Source organism: Gigantopelta aegis, chromosome 4 (assembly GCF_016097555.1).
Source record: "Gigantopelta aegis isolate Gae_Host chromosome 4, Gae_host_genome, whole genome shotgun sequence".
Taxonomy (NCBI): Eukaryota; Metazoa; Mollusca; class Gastropoda; order Neomphalida; family Peltospiridae; genus Gigantopelta; species Gigantopelta aegis.
Genome location: NC_054702.1, coordinates 90,159,581 through 90,178,595, shown reverse-complemented (window position 1 = coordinate 90,178,595; position 19,015 = coordinate 90,159,581). Strand labels below are relative to the sequence as shown.

The window sequence follows — 19,015 nt, the reverse complement described above, 5'->3', positions numbered from 1 at the left end:
GTAACCTATAGTCCCCTCCAGTTGGACCGGTAGTGGATTAATAAGACCCATGTATGGCTGTAACATCAGAGTTTTTACTGTACTAGTAACTATGCTACTTTTACCTCCAAAAACAGGTAATTTATTTCATAGATGATCTGCAAATGTCTTGGCAACACTCTCTCTAACAAAGAACATGGCCACCTCTCAAGGGCTTCTGGCAGAACAGTGTGGTTAGTGTATGCACATGTCCTAACTGTAATATCAAATGCCTATAAAACAAAAGAGATACAAATAACACATGAAATAAATATGCAGAGTTGAAAATTAACATAAAAACCGTGGGTCTTCAACAGGGCCAGTTAAAGAGAAATCTTACTAGCCCTTCTCAAATTCAACTAGCCCTCCAATTATCACATTGAAATATAACTGCGCAGGCAAATTCAAAATTAGAATGTTCTTTGTTAAATAATAACCCTGTGCTCATCATATATAGTTTGTTTGCTTCATAAGGAAACCGATAATAAATAAATGAATAAAGTTAAAATTGATATAAAAACATGTTAAGTTTTAAACCTATACCAACTCAAATAACAGTTTTTGAAAAAGAAATCCAGTCTAGATAAAAAAAATTCTTTACAAATTTCCATTTAATTATATGCAGATTAAATCTAATTTTTAATACAGGGGTGAAGACAAAATGCTAGAACATCCAAGGTATGCAGCTTGACTTGCATTGTCTCTGAAGTAAAATATAATGCAGTACAAAGAGACTAAAGGTAGAATTGCGTGTACTTTAATAAATTAGTCTGGGAGTGGCAGTCATCTTTGTGGCGATGCAAGAGGGATGAAATTTCCAGTAAAGGATTTCCTCGTGTGCATTTAATTTGGATATTGTAAATGCTACAGTAGTAGGCTACTAATAAAATAAATATCGAAAAGAAAAAAAATCGGTGAAAAAAAAAGTCAAAAATTTTTTTTTTACCAAAAGATAGGATGTTTTTTTTAAAATCATATTACAAAGCATAAAAGCATATGTATTGTTTATTACAGTAATCTTAGGATGGTTATGTCATCATGTAAGTCTTGGTATCTTATTTCATGTTCCATGTCTTTTGCTGTCACAGTCGATTCAGTTTCAGTGCATTTCTTTTTTAATTGGCACCATGCTTGGCCAGACACGAAAATCGATGGTCGCCCAATGGACTACATTTGTAAAATTCTTAGTTACCCTTAACCAATAAAGGTCGCCACGGGTAACTGCTAATTTTCAACTCTGAATATGCAATATCATAATATTGAAAAATGGAAGTAAATTACATGCTCCATTACTGAATTTCATTTTGAATGAAACATTAATTCAAACATTGTTTTGATTAATGTTGTTTTTTTAAATTAATTTTATTATTTCTCACTCTTCTGATAACTGTTTTTCACAGTTCATTTACATAAAATAAAATGCATTTGTTTCTAAAATAGGTCTGTGTACTATTAAAAGCAGTACATGCTCAAGAAGCAGATTCCAATGAAAGAACTAAACAAGTATCATTTACTGACCTTCTTCCAAGGAATTCCCTCAATGTCCACAAATATTCTCATGAGTTCAGGGATAGCAAGTGATGGATGGGTGTCATTCAGTTGGATCGCAACCTGCAAAACAATGTATCATATCATGTTAGCAAAAATTATAGATTCACAGCATAATTATTCTGCCTAAGATCACCATTAGTCAAAAAGTATTACCAAACTGTCTCTACCATGTAAATGTTTACACACCTTGTCTGGAAAGCTATCAAATGATTTTCTAACGGCTTCACGACATCCAAACTTGGATGACTTGTATCTACGGATGATGTCTTGTAGAGTGGCTGCCACAAGGAAATATTCCTGTTTTAAACGCAATTCCTTTCCCTCAAATATCTGTAAAAGAATTAAAAAGAACATAAAATAATAAAAACAAATTTAACATGGTCAGCAGAAAAATGTACCAAATTTGTTAAAAATTGCATAAACCCACTTATTTTTTCACAGAATATCAATTACATGGAATTATTTTGCCAAATTAAATTAAAATTTGTCGACTGTTTTTCAAATTTGCATTTGGAGAATTTGGCGAGTGTCATATGGGTTTTATTTCTTTAGCACAGTGTAAACTCTTATTTGGTCAAGAATATAACCAAATTGAAATTAATATATATATGTTCCGCTTTCCATGCCCAAACGGTCTTCCTCGGATTCTCATAAACAATAATATAATATGCTCTTTGCTTAACCTGTCAGCAACATCTAGGTTCAATTCATAAATAATTGATGATAACCTGATCCCGATGTTAACATATGTCGTTTTAGCAGGTAAAAAACTAAAGATGCAACTTATAAGGAGTAACCTATGTGTCTAACATTCAAAACCAATTACAATATATTGAGAAATTGACAGTTCTTTTCCAACATCAATGACTTACATTATCATTCGGATACAAGACCCGTGAGATGTTCTCAGCCAGATTACGGTCACATACAGCCTGAATGTAATCACCACTGTTGACTGCAAGAAAACAAAGTAGTTGAAATGCAGTACAAAGCAGGTTACAAATAGTCAAATCTACTCAACAAGTTGACTTCCTCAGCTTACTGGTAAAAAGATAATGATGAACACACAGACCTGCATTAACCATTTACATGTCTGAAGAAATTATTTACTTCTCACCATTCTCTATTAATAATACAGATTAACATCCTGTAGCTTTGATTATTAATATTTAGCATGCAGTTATTATTTATTATTAAATATGGTTTAAAGAATAGCCATAAATATTGTATAATCATACACACTTTAAACCTTTCACCAGAAGTATATATTTTTCAATTTTTAATTTTTTCATTAGTAATAGTATTAGTATTATTTAGTGAAAATATATCTCAACCTGTAGAGGTGAATGAAGTTTCAAAAATAAAATAATAATTTAGTTTTTGTTTTTATTAGCTACCCTATTTTGTCATGTTTGATCCTACCTAAACCACTGTCCCGTTTTCGCTTTTGCACACACCCCACACCCGGAGTGGCTAAGTAATGTAACAAACTCCTCTCTCTAACAACCCAAAACAAAAGAATTTAATGCACAATACAATGTAGCATGATAATGCATTGTCTTGTTCAATGTATTTGGTAGTGAATTGTCACCAGGAATGGTGATGTCAGTTGTTCAAGTAGCCTACGGGGCACTATATCCATTGTCAGACAGATATCAACAAATATATTGGCAAGATTTAACTTGTTAAGTCATAGACAAAAACAAAAAAATATTATCTTGTACAGATGTCAAACATTATCCAAACTGCTACACAAATTAAAACAGGTCAAGCCGGCTCTGTTATTGCGTTCCCCGATTGCCAACATCCCTATCGCAAGTATGTGTGGCATTAAATTAGAAGACAACAGATAAATAAGACAAACACAGTAATTCTAAACAGGATTGGGGTTGTACTTCTGTTATACTAGCCTCTTAATTAATTGGGACTGGCTATTCACAGCTTTGTTACCTTGTTGACAGATGCAAGATTTTACTACAACATAACTTGAACAACCAATCAAAACACGCATTTTATTAAGGTTGTTTCCCATCCATGAATCTTTAAAGTGAAAAGGAAACGAAGTCTGTATCATGTGTATTGTTGTAATTGACGATGTAGAAACTTCTTGTACTACATTTTATCGAAATTTAGTTTGTTGAATATTAATATATACTTACTGATTTGTTAACATTATGCGATGACCAATGTCAGAATAACATTATCAAATGTATGTCAGTAGAGGAAAAACATCGTGAGCTAGCAGGGTTTGTTTGTTTTTAAAGCCACTAGCTCATCGAGCTACTGGTTTTGCATTTGTCACTAGCCCTGTGTTAAAAAGCACTAGCAGATTTGTCGAACTCTGTTTTTAAAACAGTGTCTGAAATAATCACTTCTCTGTTTGTCCTGACAAATGAAAATCTGCTCTAACAAGCAAACTGTGCCTCAGTGGTTGTCCAGTAGACAAGTAAAAAATTATAATGCTGTTTTCTTTTGAGCAATGAAAAACATTGTCCAGGCACTTGAATAAAATTAACAACTTATTTGGACAAGTGAAAATATTGGTGGACAAGTAGATTTCTAGATGTACTTATCCGGTGAACAAGTGAAAAATTACACTTCTTTCTTTCACTGTAAAAGGTTTAAACAGATGCTGTATTTATGTAACTAGTTACATACAGAACTGCAGATTGAAGCTGATTGGAGCTTTTGCTGACCACAGTCGCAAGGTGTTCACTGTGTTGTTTCCATATCCTGGCACAGGATTATCGAAAGGCATGGCATACACCACCTAAAATACAAAAAACAAAACACTATTTGTTTATTAATACTAGTGAATGCAGGTGCTTAGCTATGAAGAAAAAAAACCCAAACATCTGTTACAAAACAGCCGAATTGTTAATCAGTAGCAACAAACATACTTGGTTTCTGTTGGTGCAGGGATTCTAGAATACAGTTACTTATTTCAACTTGAGATCACCCATTGTGGACTTGATATGTTTGACAGTCAAACCACATTATACTGCCCACATTGGGACCCAACTGATATTGGCATTATAATGTGTTTGGCGTGATTATTATTTCCACTAAGGTAAGTACACCAAATCTCAGTACCAGCCACAAAGTACCCAAGTTGTGTTACAGAATAAAACTTTAAAAAGCTATATTAAATCCCTCTTTATTCTGACTGATATGCCTGCAAGTACTGTTGAACAAATGCCCAAAGAGAGGCTCAAATAGGGTATGTTATAAAACTTGAGGAAGGGGTATTTGTTTAGAATTATGTAACATTTTCATAACGATTTCTTATTTTTATTTGTAAAAGCTAATGAAGTTATTTTGGAGAATGGGCTAGGGGCTTAACATTACATAGTACTAGTATTTTAAAGGATTGAAATAAGAATAATAATAATAAAAAGGTAGCAATCTCGATTTTGAATTATAGAATTATCGAATGACCATCACCTGAGACAAATCTGGCATGTACATCAATGAGTGATTGACAGACTACAAATTCAGCTAGCTAACGTTTCGCTAAAGCTAGTTTGCAAATTATTTTAACTGGTTCCCTAAGTGATACTTCAGTTTACTGTGTAGCATTAAAAACCAGTTTAGCAAGCGTTAGCGAAAAGCAGTTGACTGAACATGACCTGCGTGTTTTCGTGCACATGTACATACATGTGGAGAGCTATATGTCACAAACTAGTAGATGGTACATGAGACTGTCCAATGGCGGTATAGCACGTTATTTTACTATGCTTTCATACAGGAAAGTGTCACTCAAATTGTTGGCGGGGTGGTGGTAAAACAGGGTAAATGTATGTAAATTTAAATAAAGACAATTTGTACTTCAACAATTTTTAGGTGATAAGCAGTATTTTGGACAGCGGTAATGACACGGCTTGACTGTACATAGAAAGCAAAACCAAAAAAAACCTCTTTTACCGAAAATTATTAAAATGTATTTATTGGTTTTTGATCGGCCTCGGTGGCATCATGGTTAGGCCATCGGTCTACAGGCTGGTAGGTACTGGGTTCGGATCCCAGTCGAGGCATGGGATTTTTAATCCAAATACCGACTCCAAACCCTAAGTGAGTGCTCCGCAAGGCTCAATGGGTAGGTGTAAACCACTTGCACCGACCAGTGATCCATAACTGGTTCAACAAAGGCCATGGTTTGTGCTATCCTGCCTGTGGAAAGCGCAAATAAAAGATCCCTTGCTGCCTGTCGTAAAAGAGTAGCCTATGTGGCGACAGCGGATTTCCTCTAAAAAAACAGTGTCAGAATGATCATATGTTTGACGTCCAATAGCCGATGATAAGATAAAAAAAAATCAATGTGCTCTAGTGGCGTCATTAAATAAAACAAAACAAAACTTTTTACTGGTTTTTGCATTTGAACTCTTCAGTTGTTTGGGTTGGGGTTTTTACTTTCTAGTATTTTTGGTACAAATTTATGGTTAATACAAAAGTAGAGCTTGTACCCATGGCTAGTAGATTTTGAAAATCACTGTTACAATGGCTAGTGTTGGTGTTAAACAAACGACAAAGATCAAAGTGAGTTAGCTGAACAAGCAGTAGTGCTTTTGTATATTACTTGATGTACAAAATGCTACAGATTACAAAACAAAATCTAATTAATAAACTTCTGAGAGTTCTGCTAAAGCAATACTTGTCCCCTACAGGGCACAACAAATTTTCCTATCTCTTAAATTCAAGGGCCATAACTGTAAAAAAATAGATAAATCCTAATGAAAGTTAAAGTTGATCTGTAACTCAAAATGATAAAGCTATAAACAAAATTCCAGCTCAAGGCATTGAGAAAAACAAAAGTTTGGAAAAGAAATGTTTGTATCTCCTACGGTCAACTCGTCAAAAATGGGATATCCCCATGAAAGTCAACTTGACCTATAACACAAAATTTCAGCTCAATATCTCGAGGCATTGTCGCAAAAAAAGTCTGGAAAACTATATATGAGACAGACTGACAGACAGACAAAAGAAGATGAAACCTATAGTCCCCTCTAGCTGGACCGGTAAAGGACTATAAAGAAGTCTGCAAATTTACATGTGGAACAGACAGACGAAATTTATAGTCCCCTCCAGTTAGACCGGTTGGGACTAGTTAATAATGTGAATACTACCTGTGTGTCAACCCAAGACATTCCTTTGTCAGTTTGCTCCACTCGTCCAAAAAAGTTAATTGGTATCATATATTCTGGGCGTGCTTTTTCCCACGGATTACCATAACGCAGCCAATCGTCTGGTTCCTCCATCTGCAAAGTTGCATATGTTTTTCAATAAAAGTCTTAAATCATGATTTAATCACTAAGTCTTCCACTGTAAGCTCCATCTGTTGACAATCTGTTTCATTTGTCCATTACAGTGATATAATTGTTACTAATAATACAATAAATATATGCTGTGATATTTACAAACTATCTCAAAAATGTAATTGATTTATTGATTGTAATTGATTAATTGATATATATATATCTATCTATATTTATTTATTACCCATATGGTCTACAATAAACAGTTACATAAATATCATATTTTCCCAACTCTGTTTCTGGCATGGACTATAATAATACATGGAAAACTGTTTTGCACACTTATGACTTAACTATAGTTGCTATAGCAGCTGCAAGCTTATGATGGTCATACCATACAGAATTTATGAAACTTGTTTAGAAACTGTTTTATACTCCATGCTCTCTCATGTGATATAAAAAATTCCCAAACTCAATTCATAAATTCTGTATGGTACTCATGTTCATGCAATAATATATATTTATTACCCCAGTGGTCACTCATAACAGGGAAAATATTTTTCATATTTTACAAGTGGGAAATATTCTGCATTGGTTTAACATACACTATCACTGGACAATCTGATGCTTATAAATCAATTACCTTGTCGGTGCTAAATATGATGTCATCACGATTTGGCAAACACACAAAATGACGTCACATAGTTTAAAGCATTTGTGTCTTTCTGGTTTCAGTATTAAACTTGTAATAAACGTGTAGCAAATTTTTTATTACAGAATATATAGAAATTTGGATTTTGAAAATTATCTGTGAACCGTGATTAATAGACAAAATTAAATCAAAACCCAGAACAGTGTAAAGTAGTCTTCATTGTTTCTATATACATGAACATGTAGCCGATATATATACTACTAAAAAGAATTTAAGGGTCAAAAATTTATAACCAAATAAGTTTCAGAGTGTATTAGATTGATGATGTAAACTACACCAATTTTTTTATTTATTGTTCCATATTTACAAAAAACCACAAATAAACGTCACTGTATACAAGAAAGTCACATGACATGCTGTCAAAGTTGAAGGTTGTCAAACATGGATTTTACACATTAGAACATTCGTTTAATAGTGTGTGAATCCACCCCTGGCGCGAATACACTCGACACATCGTTGCCTCATGCTGTTGATCAGACGTCTGAAGAACTCTTGGGGAATGGCCTGCCACTCTGCCATAAGAAGTTGACCCAGATCAGGAAGGTTGGCCGGAGGGGCATGGTTATCCCGAACTCTCCTGCCTAATTCGTCCCAGGCGTGCTCTATTGGGGCCAAGTCAGGCGAATATGCTGGCCAATCCATCCTGGCAAATACCTTGTTGTCTGAGAAAGTCCGTTACCACCCTGGCGCGGTGGGGTCTGGCATTGTCATCCTGCAGAACTGCCCCGCCGCCAATCTGCTGAAGGCCTGGGAGAACCAACGGCCGGATAATCTCATTCAGATAGCGGATTCCATTCAGATTGCCATCCACCACATAGAGGGGGGTCCTGTGGTGGATAGAGATGCCACCCCACACCATGACGCTGCCACCACCGAACCGGTGACGTTGTCTAACGTTAACGTCAGCGAAGCGCTCCCCAGGACGTCTGTAGACACGAACCCGACCGTTGTTGAACTGGCGACTAAACCTGGACTCATCAGTGAACATCACTCGACCCCACTGAATACGTTGCCACCGCAGATGAAGCGTGCACCAGTGACGTCTGGCCGTTCTGTGACGTGGTAGGAGTGGTGGTCGAACAGCCTGGCGACGGCAGCGTAGATTATTGGCTCTCAGACGATTGCGTATGGTTTGATCAGACACTCGAGTTCCAGTCGCAGTCCGCAGATTGTCACGTAATCGGCGTGCAGTGGTTGTGCGTTGACGTAGAGCCATATTGGTGATGTAGCGGTCCTCTCTATTTGTAGTGCTTCGGGGTCTTCCCGAACGTGGACGATTTCGAACAGAATTCGTTGCTTGGTACCGTTGCCACAGTCGGCCAACGACACTCTGACTGACCCCAAGTCTCAGAGCAACATTTCTTTGCGTATTGCCATCCTGAAGCCAAGCAATAGCCCTTCCTCGATCTTCGATAGTCAGTTGAAGTCGTACCATTGTCGAATTTGGAGTGTGCACCGTACACGAACACAAGCTCCAATTATACGGAAATTCAGCATTGGGAACATGGAATACACGTGCAAAGCGTGCAAATGAAGCGATTTGTGAAAAAAGCTAGTTATGGGCACTTAGCAGACCTTTCGCTTTCGCCCTAATTTACGTGCAAATGTAAGCATGTTTTCGCCATTAGAACTAGTCGACAGTGTCAATGACAGTGGATTTTAATTCATTTATGGGTTGCTTAGACCCACTTTCGTCAAAATGGAACAATACCATGCGTGACATTATGGTCTAGATAATATAACTGACATTCAGAAAATAATGTCGAAAATATCGTCTGACCCTTAAATTCTTTTGAGTAGTATATATAGAAAATAAAGGCTTTTAAAACACCCAAATAGCTGGGGTAATAAATACAATAATAAACTGGTAAACTTGTTTATTATCCTCTCTCTCTTTTTATATATGTATATGATATCAGATGCTGGTTTAGATAGTTAATGTCATCAACACACAAATATGTAATTGTGGCAACTGTATCATCAAAAAGTACTATGTAATGCCTACCAATAACTAACTTAATCCTCACGTGGTAAATAAGCTTATATTACATTTAACCATTTTGAATAGATCATCATTCATTACGGTAATATCCTAGGTCATGTAAAATGTATCAAGTTGCCATTCACTGATAAAATAGTGATATCTTTTCAACTTTTTAGTGTAATAATGTATTTTAAAAATGGCAACAAGCTAGCTGTATTATATTAGAAACACTGGTATTAGATGGAAATGCAAGGCTGCAGCAGCTGCCGTAACATTGCTATCTCAAAGTTGCATAATGGTAGCTTCCCACCAAAATTATTTAACTTTGCCAATTTCATAAGATATGTTACATGATATAATAAGACAGGAATCTAGTCATACTGAACACATCTGTTCACAATATTACACAATATTTACAATTTCGATATTCCTGAGTTATTTATGCAAAGATTATGTATGGGATCAATTCATTTGTAGTTATTATTACAAATAAATATAAAATAGTGCAATATTAAATTTATCAATACACATGTATCAATGAAACAATATTCAAACTATAAAAATTACTTCTTGACTGATCAGTGATTTTTCCATTTTCAATCACAAAAATATTAAATTACATCTATTTATTTACCTGCCAGCCATTGGAAATCTTCTGCGTGAAAATGCCATAGTCATAACGCAATCCATAACCATATGCAGCCAAACCCAGTGTTGCCATGGAATCAAGAAAGCAAGCTGCTAGTCGACCAAGACCACCATTTCCAAGACCAGCATCCTCCTCAATCTCTTCCAGTTCTTCAATGTCAAGACCCAACTAAAACACATTTAACCTGCTTTATTAAACAGTGAAACCCAGTGACCATCAGGAATAATTTAGATATATATCGTTATTACAAATACAGCCTACAGTCTCATGGTTTTATTGATGATCTTGGAAAAGACTTTAAAATGATCAAGCATCAATATATGGCTAATATATTTTGTAAAAATAGTTATTATAATCCACTGATCTTTAAACTAATCCAATTACATATGTATTATGTAATCCAAAGACTAGTTATAACTAACATTTGTAAATGCTTTTATGTGGCTGTAGAAAGCATTGGTTACGACTTTAGATATCAAATCAATTTTGCTATCTACATGTATTTACTAAACATCTTTATCGTAATATCAGTTATTAAATCTATTTACTAATCACCTTTTCTGTAATATCATATTGTATTGCATACAATTGTTACTAGTTTGTAAATAACCTATAAAATTATTTTTAAAAATGGTTAAAACTTCTTTAACATAAAAATAAGCAAATTGCCAAATAAACTAAAAATTGGATATAAAATTGACCTAAACCACATTTTATATGTTCGGACCAACTGATATGACATGATGTCATAAATAACACATTCTTTGGAATCTAAAACATAACTTATATCCTGTCATTTTAAACTCTAGATTCTAATACAGTCTGAGACTTTAATGTTATGGTATTGCCAAAGAAATTGCATGAATGAGGTGTCATTTAAGATTTGAGTCTAGGCTCTAAACTTAAAATGTTTCCCAAGAATGTGCTATGATACCTTATATTTCCACCTTTCACAAATGATGTGGTCGATATGTCATATCCTAGAAGACCACTGTATATTCAGATAATGTACACTAAGATTTATTTAATTTTTATTTGGAATTTAAAACAATTAAATAAATATTTTAAAAACATTTCAGAATGTGTATCAACTCCACTAGTAACTGTCCAGCTTCTTACCTGATACATAGCCTCATCACAGGAGCTTTGAATACCTAGGTTTATCATGGTGTTGGACAATGTTCGTCCCATATAAAACTCCATGGACAGGTAGTATATACGCTGTAAAACAGAAGACAAAGATGTCACAGAAATTGTTTAAAAACATATATATGCACATGCTGATTACACACACTTGAATTATCCACAAAATGAAATGGTTTATGTATAGGAGGTATTTTCAAGACTTTAATTAAAGATTGATCAAAATTATTTTTCCATTCCTGTAGGAATGCAATTTTTCACCGATAATGACTGTGACCAACCTGTGATGTTACATTCTGAATCTCTAATCTCAATGTTGTGCATTCCTATTCTATGTTTTATTCAACTTATAATGTTTGTTTTAAACATGCTCACAGATCAGTTGACCATGTTAAATGTGAAGACAGCTGATGGGGAGTGTCATTCATTGACACCTGTTAAACAAGTTCTGGAATAATTCTATACATTTCTTTTACCATTTTTTCGTCCTTTTTAAAAAAAAAATGTACATGTACATTTAAAAATATACTTTTACCATGATATACCTTTTCCCATTTATTTAACAATATATAAAAAATTTATTATTATCATATATACATTTTTTTCCAAATGTTTATTGCCCCAGAAACACAATAATGTCAGGGTTGGGACCACAAATCATTACCTTACATAGCAATTATACACAGAATATGCCATGGAGCAAGGAGAAAAAGGGAAGGAAGAAAGCTGAAATAACTATTTCCTCCAAACCAGCAACATTGTAAAACAAACAAACATAAGTCTTGTTTATATAAAAAAGGCTGGTCGTTTAAATATTTTCCAAAAATCTTAACCAACGTTCCCAGTTTCGTTGAATTCTTTATATAAACAATTCTTGTAATACATATATTTTTCAAATTTTTCTAATAGCTTATCTTCGATATAATGTCTGAATCCAGTTTTATTGAATGTGGTGTTCTGTAATTTTGTTTTGTATATATAATACTTTACATTTATAATTAACCAATATTTTTACTATGTTATACCTTTTCCCATTTATTTAACAATATAAAAATATATTTATTTGTTTTTGCCTTGCAAGACTAAGGCAAACGGTCAACTGTCATTAAGCTCCAATATTTTTTTGCTGTGTTTAGCTCCATTTTCACAAAATGTAAATCCTAAATTAATGAAACTTGGTTTATAGTTTCAAATTGCATCTATGTACATGTTTATCTCAGTGCATGTTAAACATTTCTTTAAAAATTTAAAATTTTAATTGAAACATGTTGAGGTCCATTTCTCACAGTAGTAGATCTATTAAGGATACTTTGTGTATAGATGAATCTACAAATGTTCATGTCACTTAGGCACCGTAATGAGCGTAGTGCCTCATCTACAGATCACCATAAATTATCTAAGTTACAACACATAAATTTATGTAGTTTACAATTCCCATTGTCATCCCTTCATAAATATGCTGATACTTTGTTATTCATTCACAACATCAAATTTATATTATAATACAACTAGCATATACATGTATTATAAGCTTATTTTCCATTGGTCATTGTCAATTTTGATGTTAAATCAGACGATTTATGTACACTGTCATGAGCAACCAAAATTTAACACAACAAAATTCTGAGCACTCGTCTGATATGCTGCTACTTAGCAAAAATATTTGAAAATGATAATACAGTTATTATTTTATTATTATTATTGCATGCTACTGTAATTTTTAACACTTCATTAGCAGCACTGAATATCTACCATGCTTTCTTCCAGAAAATAATTTGAGGGTACGTAATAAAAACAAAACAGATCATAAGTGCCCCTACTAGGTGGTTGAAGGTATGAAATGTTTTGAAATTTGATACTACATTTCATGTACTTTGACAATTTTAAACAGCAGTTCTCTCTTAATATAATATTTCAAAAATTATAAAAATATATCCTTTAAAGCCGCACACCCTAGTTCCATCCAGCGAAAATAAATTATAATTTGGTTAATCTACAAACCTGTAACACACTTAGATCATGTTTTTATCAAATGGAGTGAAAAAGCAGGTTTTATATCGATAAATACCATGGGAATCCCCATGTCCCAATTGCTTGAAATAATTTTGAAAGTTTGTATTCTGATGTCACCGGTAGATGTCGCTCGAAGCACAACAATGCCTACGTCACGACAAATTTTACAGACTTAGGGTGCGTTCTTTTCACCTCTCCTGGACATGTTCCAACTGTTCTGTCCTGGTTGTATCCCCTCTCCAGATATCGTAAGACTTAGCAAAATTATTGGTTTTAAGGGTTTGTAACGTTTTGTATTGAGATACTTACTTGTCTGAACTTTATTGTTACTGAAAATGTTCATGAACTGTGAAGAAAAATCTCACAAATGAACAACAACAAATCGGATGTTGATTGCGCGAACCGTGCACGAGAAAACAAACCGAACCAAAATGATAACGGTCACGTGGTATACCAACGTCTGTGACATTGAAATGGAAATATCCTGTCTAAAAATAGATTAGACCTTGTCTGCTCAACGTTTTTTTTCTCAAACGTGCGTCCGTTTTTCAGAAATACGAAAAATGCATTTTGTGGTATTACAAACACCAGGATTACCAAAAAACACTTTAGGTGAATGGAAATGTATATTGTAAATAATAAACGGTAAGTAAAGTGCAATTTTATTTGTGAAAAAATGGGTTTAATAGCGAAAAACAACGCCGTAATGGTTAACAATTAGCCGCAACTAGGGTGTGTCCCTTTAATTCCCAAGATTTAGGGCACGTAATTTTACCTTTTGTATGCTCTGGCAGAAACCTTGCCCACCAATCCTGAGTAAGGTTGGGCCATTGACTGATCGCAGCAGCCAATTTAATCATGTGACTTGTCACCTGCAGAAGAAGTCTTTCTGCTATTGGGAAAGGGCCTATGTTTGGTACCATTGAATAAATTAAATCCTTGAAAGTCAGGGTTTCTGCCAGAGGGTAAAATGGGTATGGCGCCATACCAAAAAATGTTTGCACTTTTTATTTTAAGTTAGCCTTTTGACAACATTAATTAAACTTATCATGACTGTATGATTTTCTTAACCCTAACCCTAAACTTAAACAATTTTCTTTCTGAGGGAGGTACCCCCCACTCACTGTTGACTGCGGTTGCACCAATAGCACCATACTCTGGCAGAAACACTGTCTGTATTAGGAAATAGATTTTTTTTTAGGAATACTCATTTTTTTCTTTCCCGAATTAACAATTTTTAAGACATTTGTTTTTCTTCTGCTTCTGAATGTGTTGAGTGCATCATTAACTAAAACATTTCCTTCCTCCTTCTTCTGATGCGATCCCATAACCATGCTCAGACTTCCAGTCATGTCCTCACCAGGAAGTCTGCTGTTCATCGATGGGACACTGGCAGTCCACAAAGGTTCTCTTTGAGGTCCACAGGATACCACCAGGTTTCTCGTCTCAGTGTATTGTATGATGGACAGGACTGAATGTGTCCCAGCATTCATCAGAGTGGGCATGTTCGAGTCTATAGAGATGGGACTGAGACTAGACGACAATGCCCAGTTCTCAATTTAAAGGGTTTCTCATTTTCCACTTCTATTCTTGCTTACCAGATGGTGTTAAAATTATTCTTTATGGTGTTTTTTACCACTGAGTATAATGTGTGATTGGATATCTTCTGGAGTCTGCTTCCCACTTTTAAGAGCTTCTTCATTACTTGGCATGCCACAGTGGGATGGGAAACATTGAAAGATCAAGTTTGTTCTTGTGCTAGGGTCTTGCAATTTACTCCTAATAGCCAACAGAATATGTTCACCTTCATAGGCCGGAAGGCTCTGAAGCAGAGATCTGCAGTCCGTCAGGAAAGGTGTTGGGTGAGAGATTTAGTATTTTGGTCATACATGCATCAGCTCTCAGGTTGGTAGAGAGATATCCAGTTGTGATGTATTTAGATGACAAACAGCCATCGACTTATCTTGATACAGACACCCTCACCTCCATTTTTGACAGCATTTTCAGGGTACAGAATTTTGTGTGGTAGTCCCTGTCCAAAGTAAAGTAAAGTTTGTTTTATATAAGCACATTGACTTTTTTATCTTATCATCGGCTATTGGACATCAAACAGATTGACAGTCAGCAAAGGATTTTTTATTTGCGCTTCCCACAGGCAGGATAGCACAAACCATGACATTTGCTGAACCAGTCATGGATCACTGGTTGGTGCAAGTGGTTTATACCTACCCATTGAGCCTTGCGGAGCACTCACTCAGGGTTTGGAGTCGGTATATGGATTAAAAATCCCATGCCTCGACTGGGATCCGAACCCAGTACCTACCAGCCTGTAGACTGATGGCCTAACCACACCGCCACTGAGGCCGGTGTCCCTGTCCAATACCTCAAGAATAAGTGTTTTAAGTTAGGCCTCTGTGAGCTCCTCCTTGTTACCAGCTACAAGCAGGTCCACGATGGTAACGAAGGAAGGAAATGTTTTAACGACGCACTAACACATTTTGTATTCATGGTTATATGGCGTCAGATATATGTTTAAGGACCACACATATATTGAAGGAGGAAACCCGCTGTCGCTACTCTTTTCGATTGGCAGCAAGGGATCTTTTATATGCACCATCCCATAGACAGAATAGCACATACCACGGCCTTTGATGTAACAGTCGTGGTGCACTGGCTGGAGCGAGAAGGTCCATGATGGTGGTAAACTTCAGTTTCATGTCTTCGTTGGTCCTTGAGTGCTTCTTCATGTTGATCTGGTGGTGACAAGGAGTCTGCATATTGTCTCTGAAGTATTCTGGAGATGTGACACCTATATGCTCCGCCTCGTAAGTCTATTCTTTGGCTTATATGCAGTGGGTGTGATTTCATTCTCTTGAGCTTTTCACTTTGTTGTATTTTCTTCCTGCCTTTCTTCAAGTGAGTGTAATCTCATAATTTTTTCCATTGCACAGATTGGAGTTGTCTTTCATCCACCTTTTATCAGTCTGAGCAGGGATCGAATTTTACGTTATTCCACAAATAGTAAATTTCGAAACGGAATAGTAAACCAATTCTTCCAATAATCCGTCATAAAAGTGAAAATAAAGCATGGAATATCGAAAATCGGCTGCGACTATTTCGCTTACGCTTTTTCTTCAGCTACATTTTTTTACAGAACAAATCCATACGCTACTAAGAACTTTCTCATGCACTTACCGGTACAAAATAAACGTCTTTTTGATCGAGACTAATGTTTGGAGTGAGTTTGTTTGTAATTCCAGCTAGTATGCAGTAATGCATAGACTGGTATATAAACAATTGTTCGTTGCGCAATGTTGTACAGGGCGACATAGCAGAGTCAGGAAAACTAGTGGTACATTAATAATTGAAGGGATAGTACTTTTTTTTTGACGGAATAGTGTTTTTTGAAATTCACTATTTCACTATTCCTTTGGGATAGTGGTAAAAAATTTAAATTTCAACCTCTGCTGAGGATGGCATTTTTTATTTTTACCAATCTTGCTGTGTTGGTTTTTGTTGCTATGAAGTATGATGTTAAAGCATACTCTAGATATTGTCGAATTGCACCTGTGTAGACTTGAGTGAGGATCTTGCAATTTTCCCCCACTTTGTGCCAGCTGGCTTAGACTTCATTATGGCCTTTTTTGTTGCATTGTTTTCCAGAGGTTTAACTTGTGAAAGCCTTCCATCTAGTGTCACACTGTTGGGGGATATTTACAAATGGAGACAGACGTTATATTGTTATTTTTTTGGTGGCCGGGAAAAACAGGTGGCATGTTTTGTTTTCGCTGATGGTGACCATCCACTCTCTGCCCAGTCTCAAATGGTATTCATGGCATCTTGTATCCTGATGTTTGCTATGTTGATATGTTCAGCAGATGTCCATATTGCATCTGCATGGATGGACATTGAGATGTACATGTATATTGAGAAGTGGTCTACAATGTTATCTATTAAGATAATGAAGACTCTCTTAGAGAATTGTTGAGATGACCCCTCCCTGTGGGAATCACTCTCTGAGCGTCAAAAATTTGCTTATGTGTCTTTCAAGTTTTACTCTGGCTGTCTTCTGATATGTAGCTTTGAATCCATCCATACATTCTTTCACAAATCTTTTTTGGAGAAGCTTTAAAAATAGGCCCTCCTTCCATACCTTGTTAAAGGCCTGGAATGGTAAACAAAGACCTACAGTCTTCTTCTTTTGCTGAAAACCATTCTCAATCTCCTTGGTTTAAGTGGGCTATTGCTACAATTCTTTTCTAAAACGTGATTATGTCTGGTAGATAAAGCCATTTGTTTCAAGCTGGAACTGAAGTTATTTATTTACCATCCATTACATGGTCTTTCTGAGGCAACTAAGGAGCCTGATTGGTCTGTAGCTGGTTTGAGAGTATCTGTTCTTTTCTTTCTTTAAGATTAGGATTACTACATGGCTTCTTTCCAGAAGTGCGAAAAATTGCCTACTTTCCAGGATTGGTTTAAAGATGATCTGTTTGGCATATCTGCCAAGATGCCTGATCATTTCATTTGATATTCCATCCTTAACTGGAGATTTTTTATTCTTTAGTCAACTGATTGAATCTGTCAGTTCATGAATTGAGAAGCCATTTGCCATGGTAGGGTTGTTTGTTTGTTCCCTCAGTTCTTGTTTGATATTTTTTTTTATCACTTTTGCTGTTTTTTGTTTGTTGTTTGTAACCTGCTTAATGTCAGTTGATAATGCTAATTCAATACCCGGCTCATATTTGGTACTATAGACTGCCTGGATAAATCCCTGTATCAGGAAATAGATATTATAGGAATACTAATTCTTAAAAGTTTTTCTTTCCAGAAACAATTTTGAAGACATTTGTATTACCTTCGGGTCTGCATGGACCCCACTTCATCATACGAAAATTAAAGAAAAATATATATTCACTTAATTAATGCTTGTGACATGTCAATGAAATACCACACACCTTAAAAAATATTTTTATTTTTATTTATTTTTATTATTATTACCTTGATATATATATACATAATACCATGTCAGCATAATTGATAACATGCATTTCAAACTTTGGCATTTTTAAACATTCAAATGAAACCAAATTATTCTGGTTTATTCTGTCTATAACACAATTGGAAAATATTGGCTATTAGCCAACAATACTGTGCGAATATTTTGATCTAAGACAGGCCTAGCTAGAATAATGGCCTTGAATAGAAAACCCATTCAAGACTGAACTCTCAAGGCCAACATGACGTCATATAACGCAGAGTGCAAGCTCAGTATTTTAGTTCCTTGATTTAACGCAATGGCATACTCTTTATTATTGTTATATATTTAAAAAAAAGGAATTACCTTTGGATCCTTTTCATAGTAATACTGCTGTGTTCTGATCCATCGGCTAACCAAATGATCTTTCACTGTGTAAGCTAGTGCAAAAAAGTAATCTCGAGGAGTAGCAACATTTCTATCTTTGACAAGCGTATAATGCAGATGCCGGTTGAAAGTTTGTTTCACATTTGCTACATTTTCAACAGGTGCAATACCCCGAATACTAATCTGTTTTCGCTTGTCATGATCTGACTGTGGTACTTTAGCAGCCATTCTATAAGTATATAGTTGCGATGCAGTCAAGCGAGCATTCTCCAATTCTTCGGCTGCTTTTAACGAATTCTTGACCTTGCTGTGAAGGACGAGTTGGATA

At 35.3% G+C, this 19,015-nt stretch overlaps 1 protein-coding gene across 1 annotated transcript in view; it reads right to left on the bottom strand.

The window, feature by feature from the left end:
- Window positions 1-19,015, bottom strand: part of LOC121371383 (glycogen phosphorylase, muscle form-like) — a 33,166-nt gene extending 14,151 nt beyond the window's left edge. The window contains exons 1-9 of the mRNA XM_041497229.1: window positions 18,667-19,015; window positions 11,286-11,387; window positions 10,152-10,334; window positions 6,693-6,824; window positions 4,228-4,339; window positions 2,442-2,524; window positions 1,756-1,899; window positions 1,537-1,629; window positions 105-251 (exon numbers count right to left, since the gene is read on the bottom strand). Coding sequence (XP_041353163.1) covers window positions 105-251; window positions 1,537-1,629; window positions 1,756-1,899; window positions 2,442-2,524; window positions 4,228-4,339; window positions 6,693-6,824; window positions 10,152-10,334; window positions 11,286-11,387; window positions 18,667-18,915 — 1,245 coding nt within the window. The 5' untranslated portion in view covers window positions 18,916-19,015. The remainder of the gene's footprint in view (window positions 1-104; window positions 252-1,536; window positions 1,630-1,755; window positions 1,900-2,441; window positions 2,525-4,227; window positions 4,340-6,692; window positions 6,825-10,151; window positions 10,335-11,285; window positions 11,388-18,666) is intronic.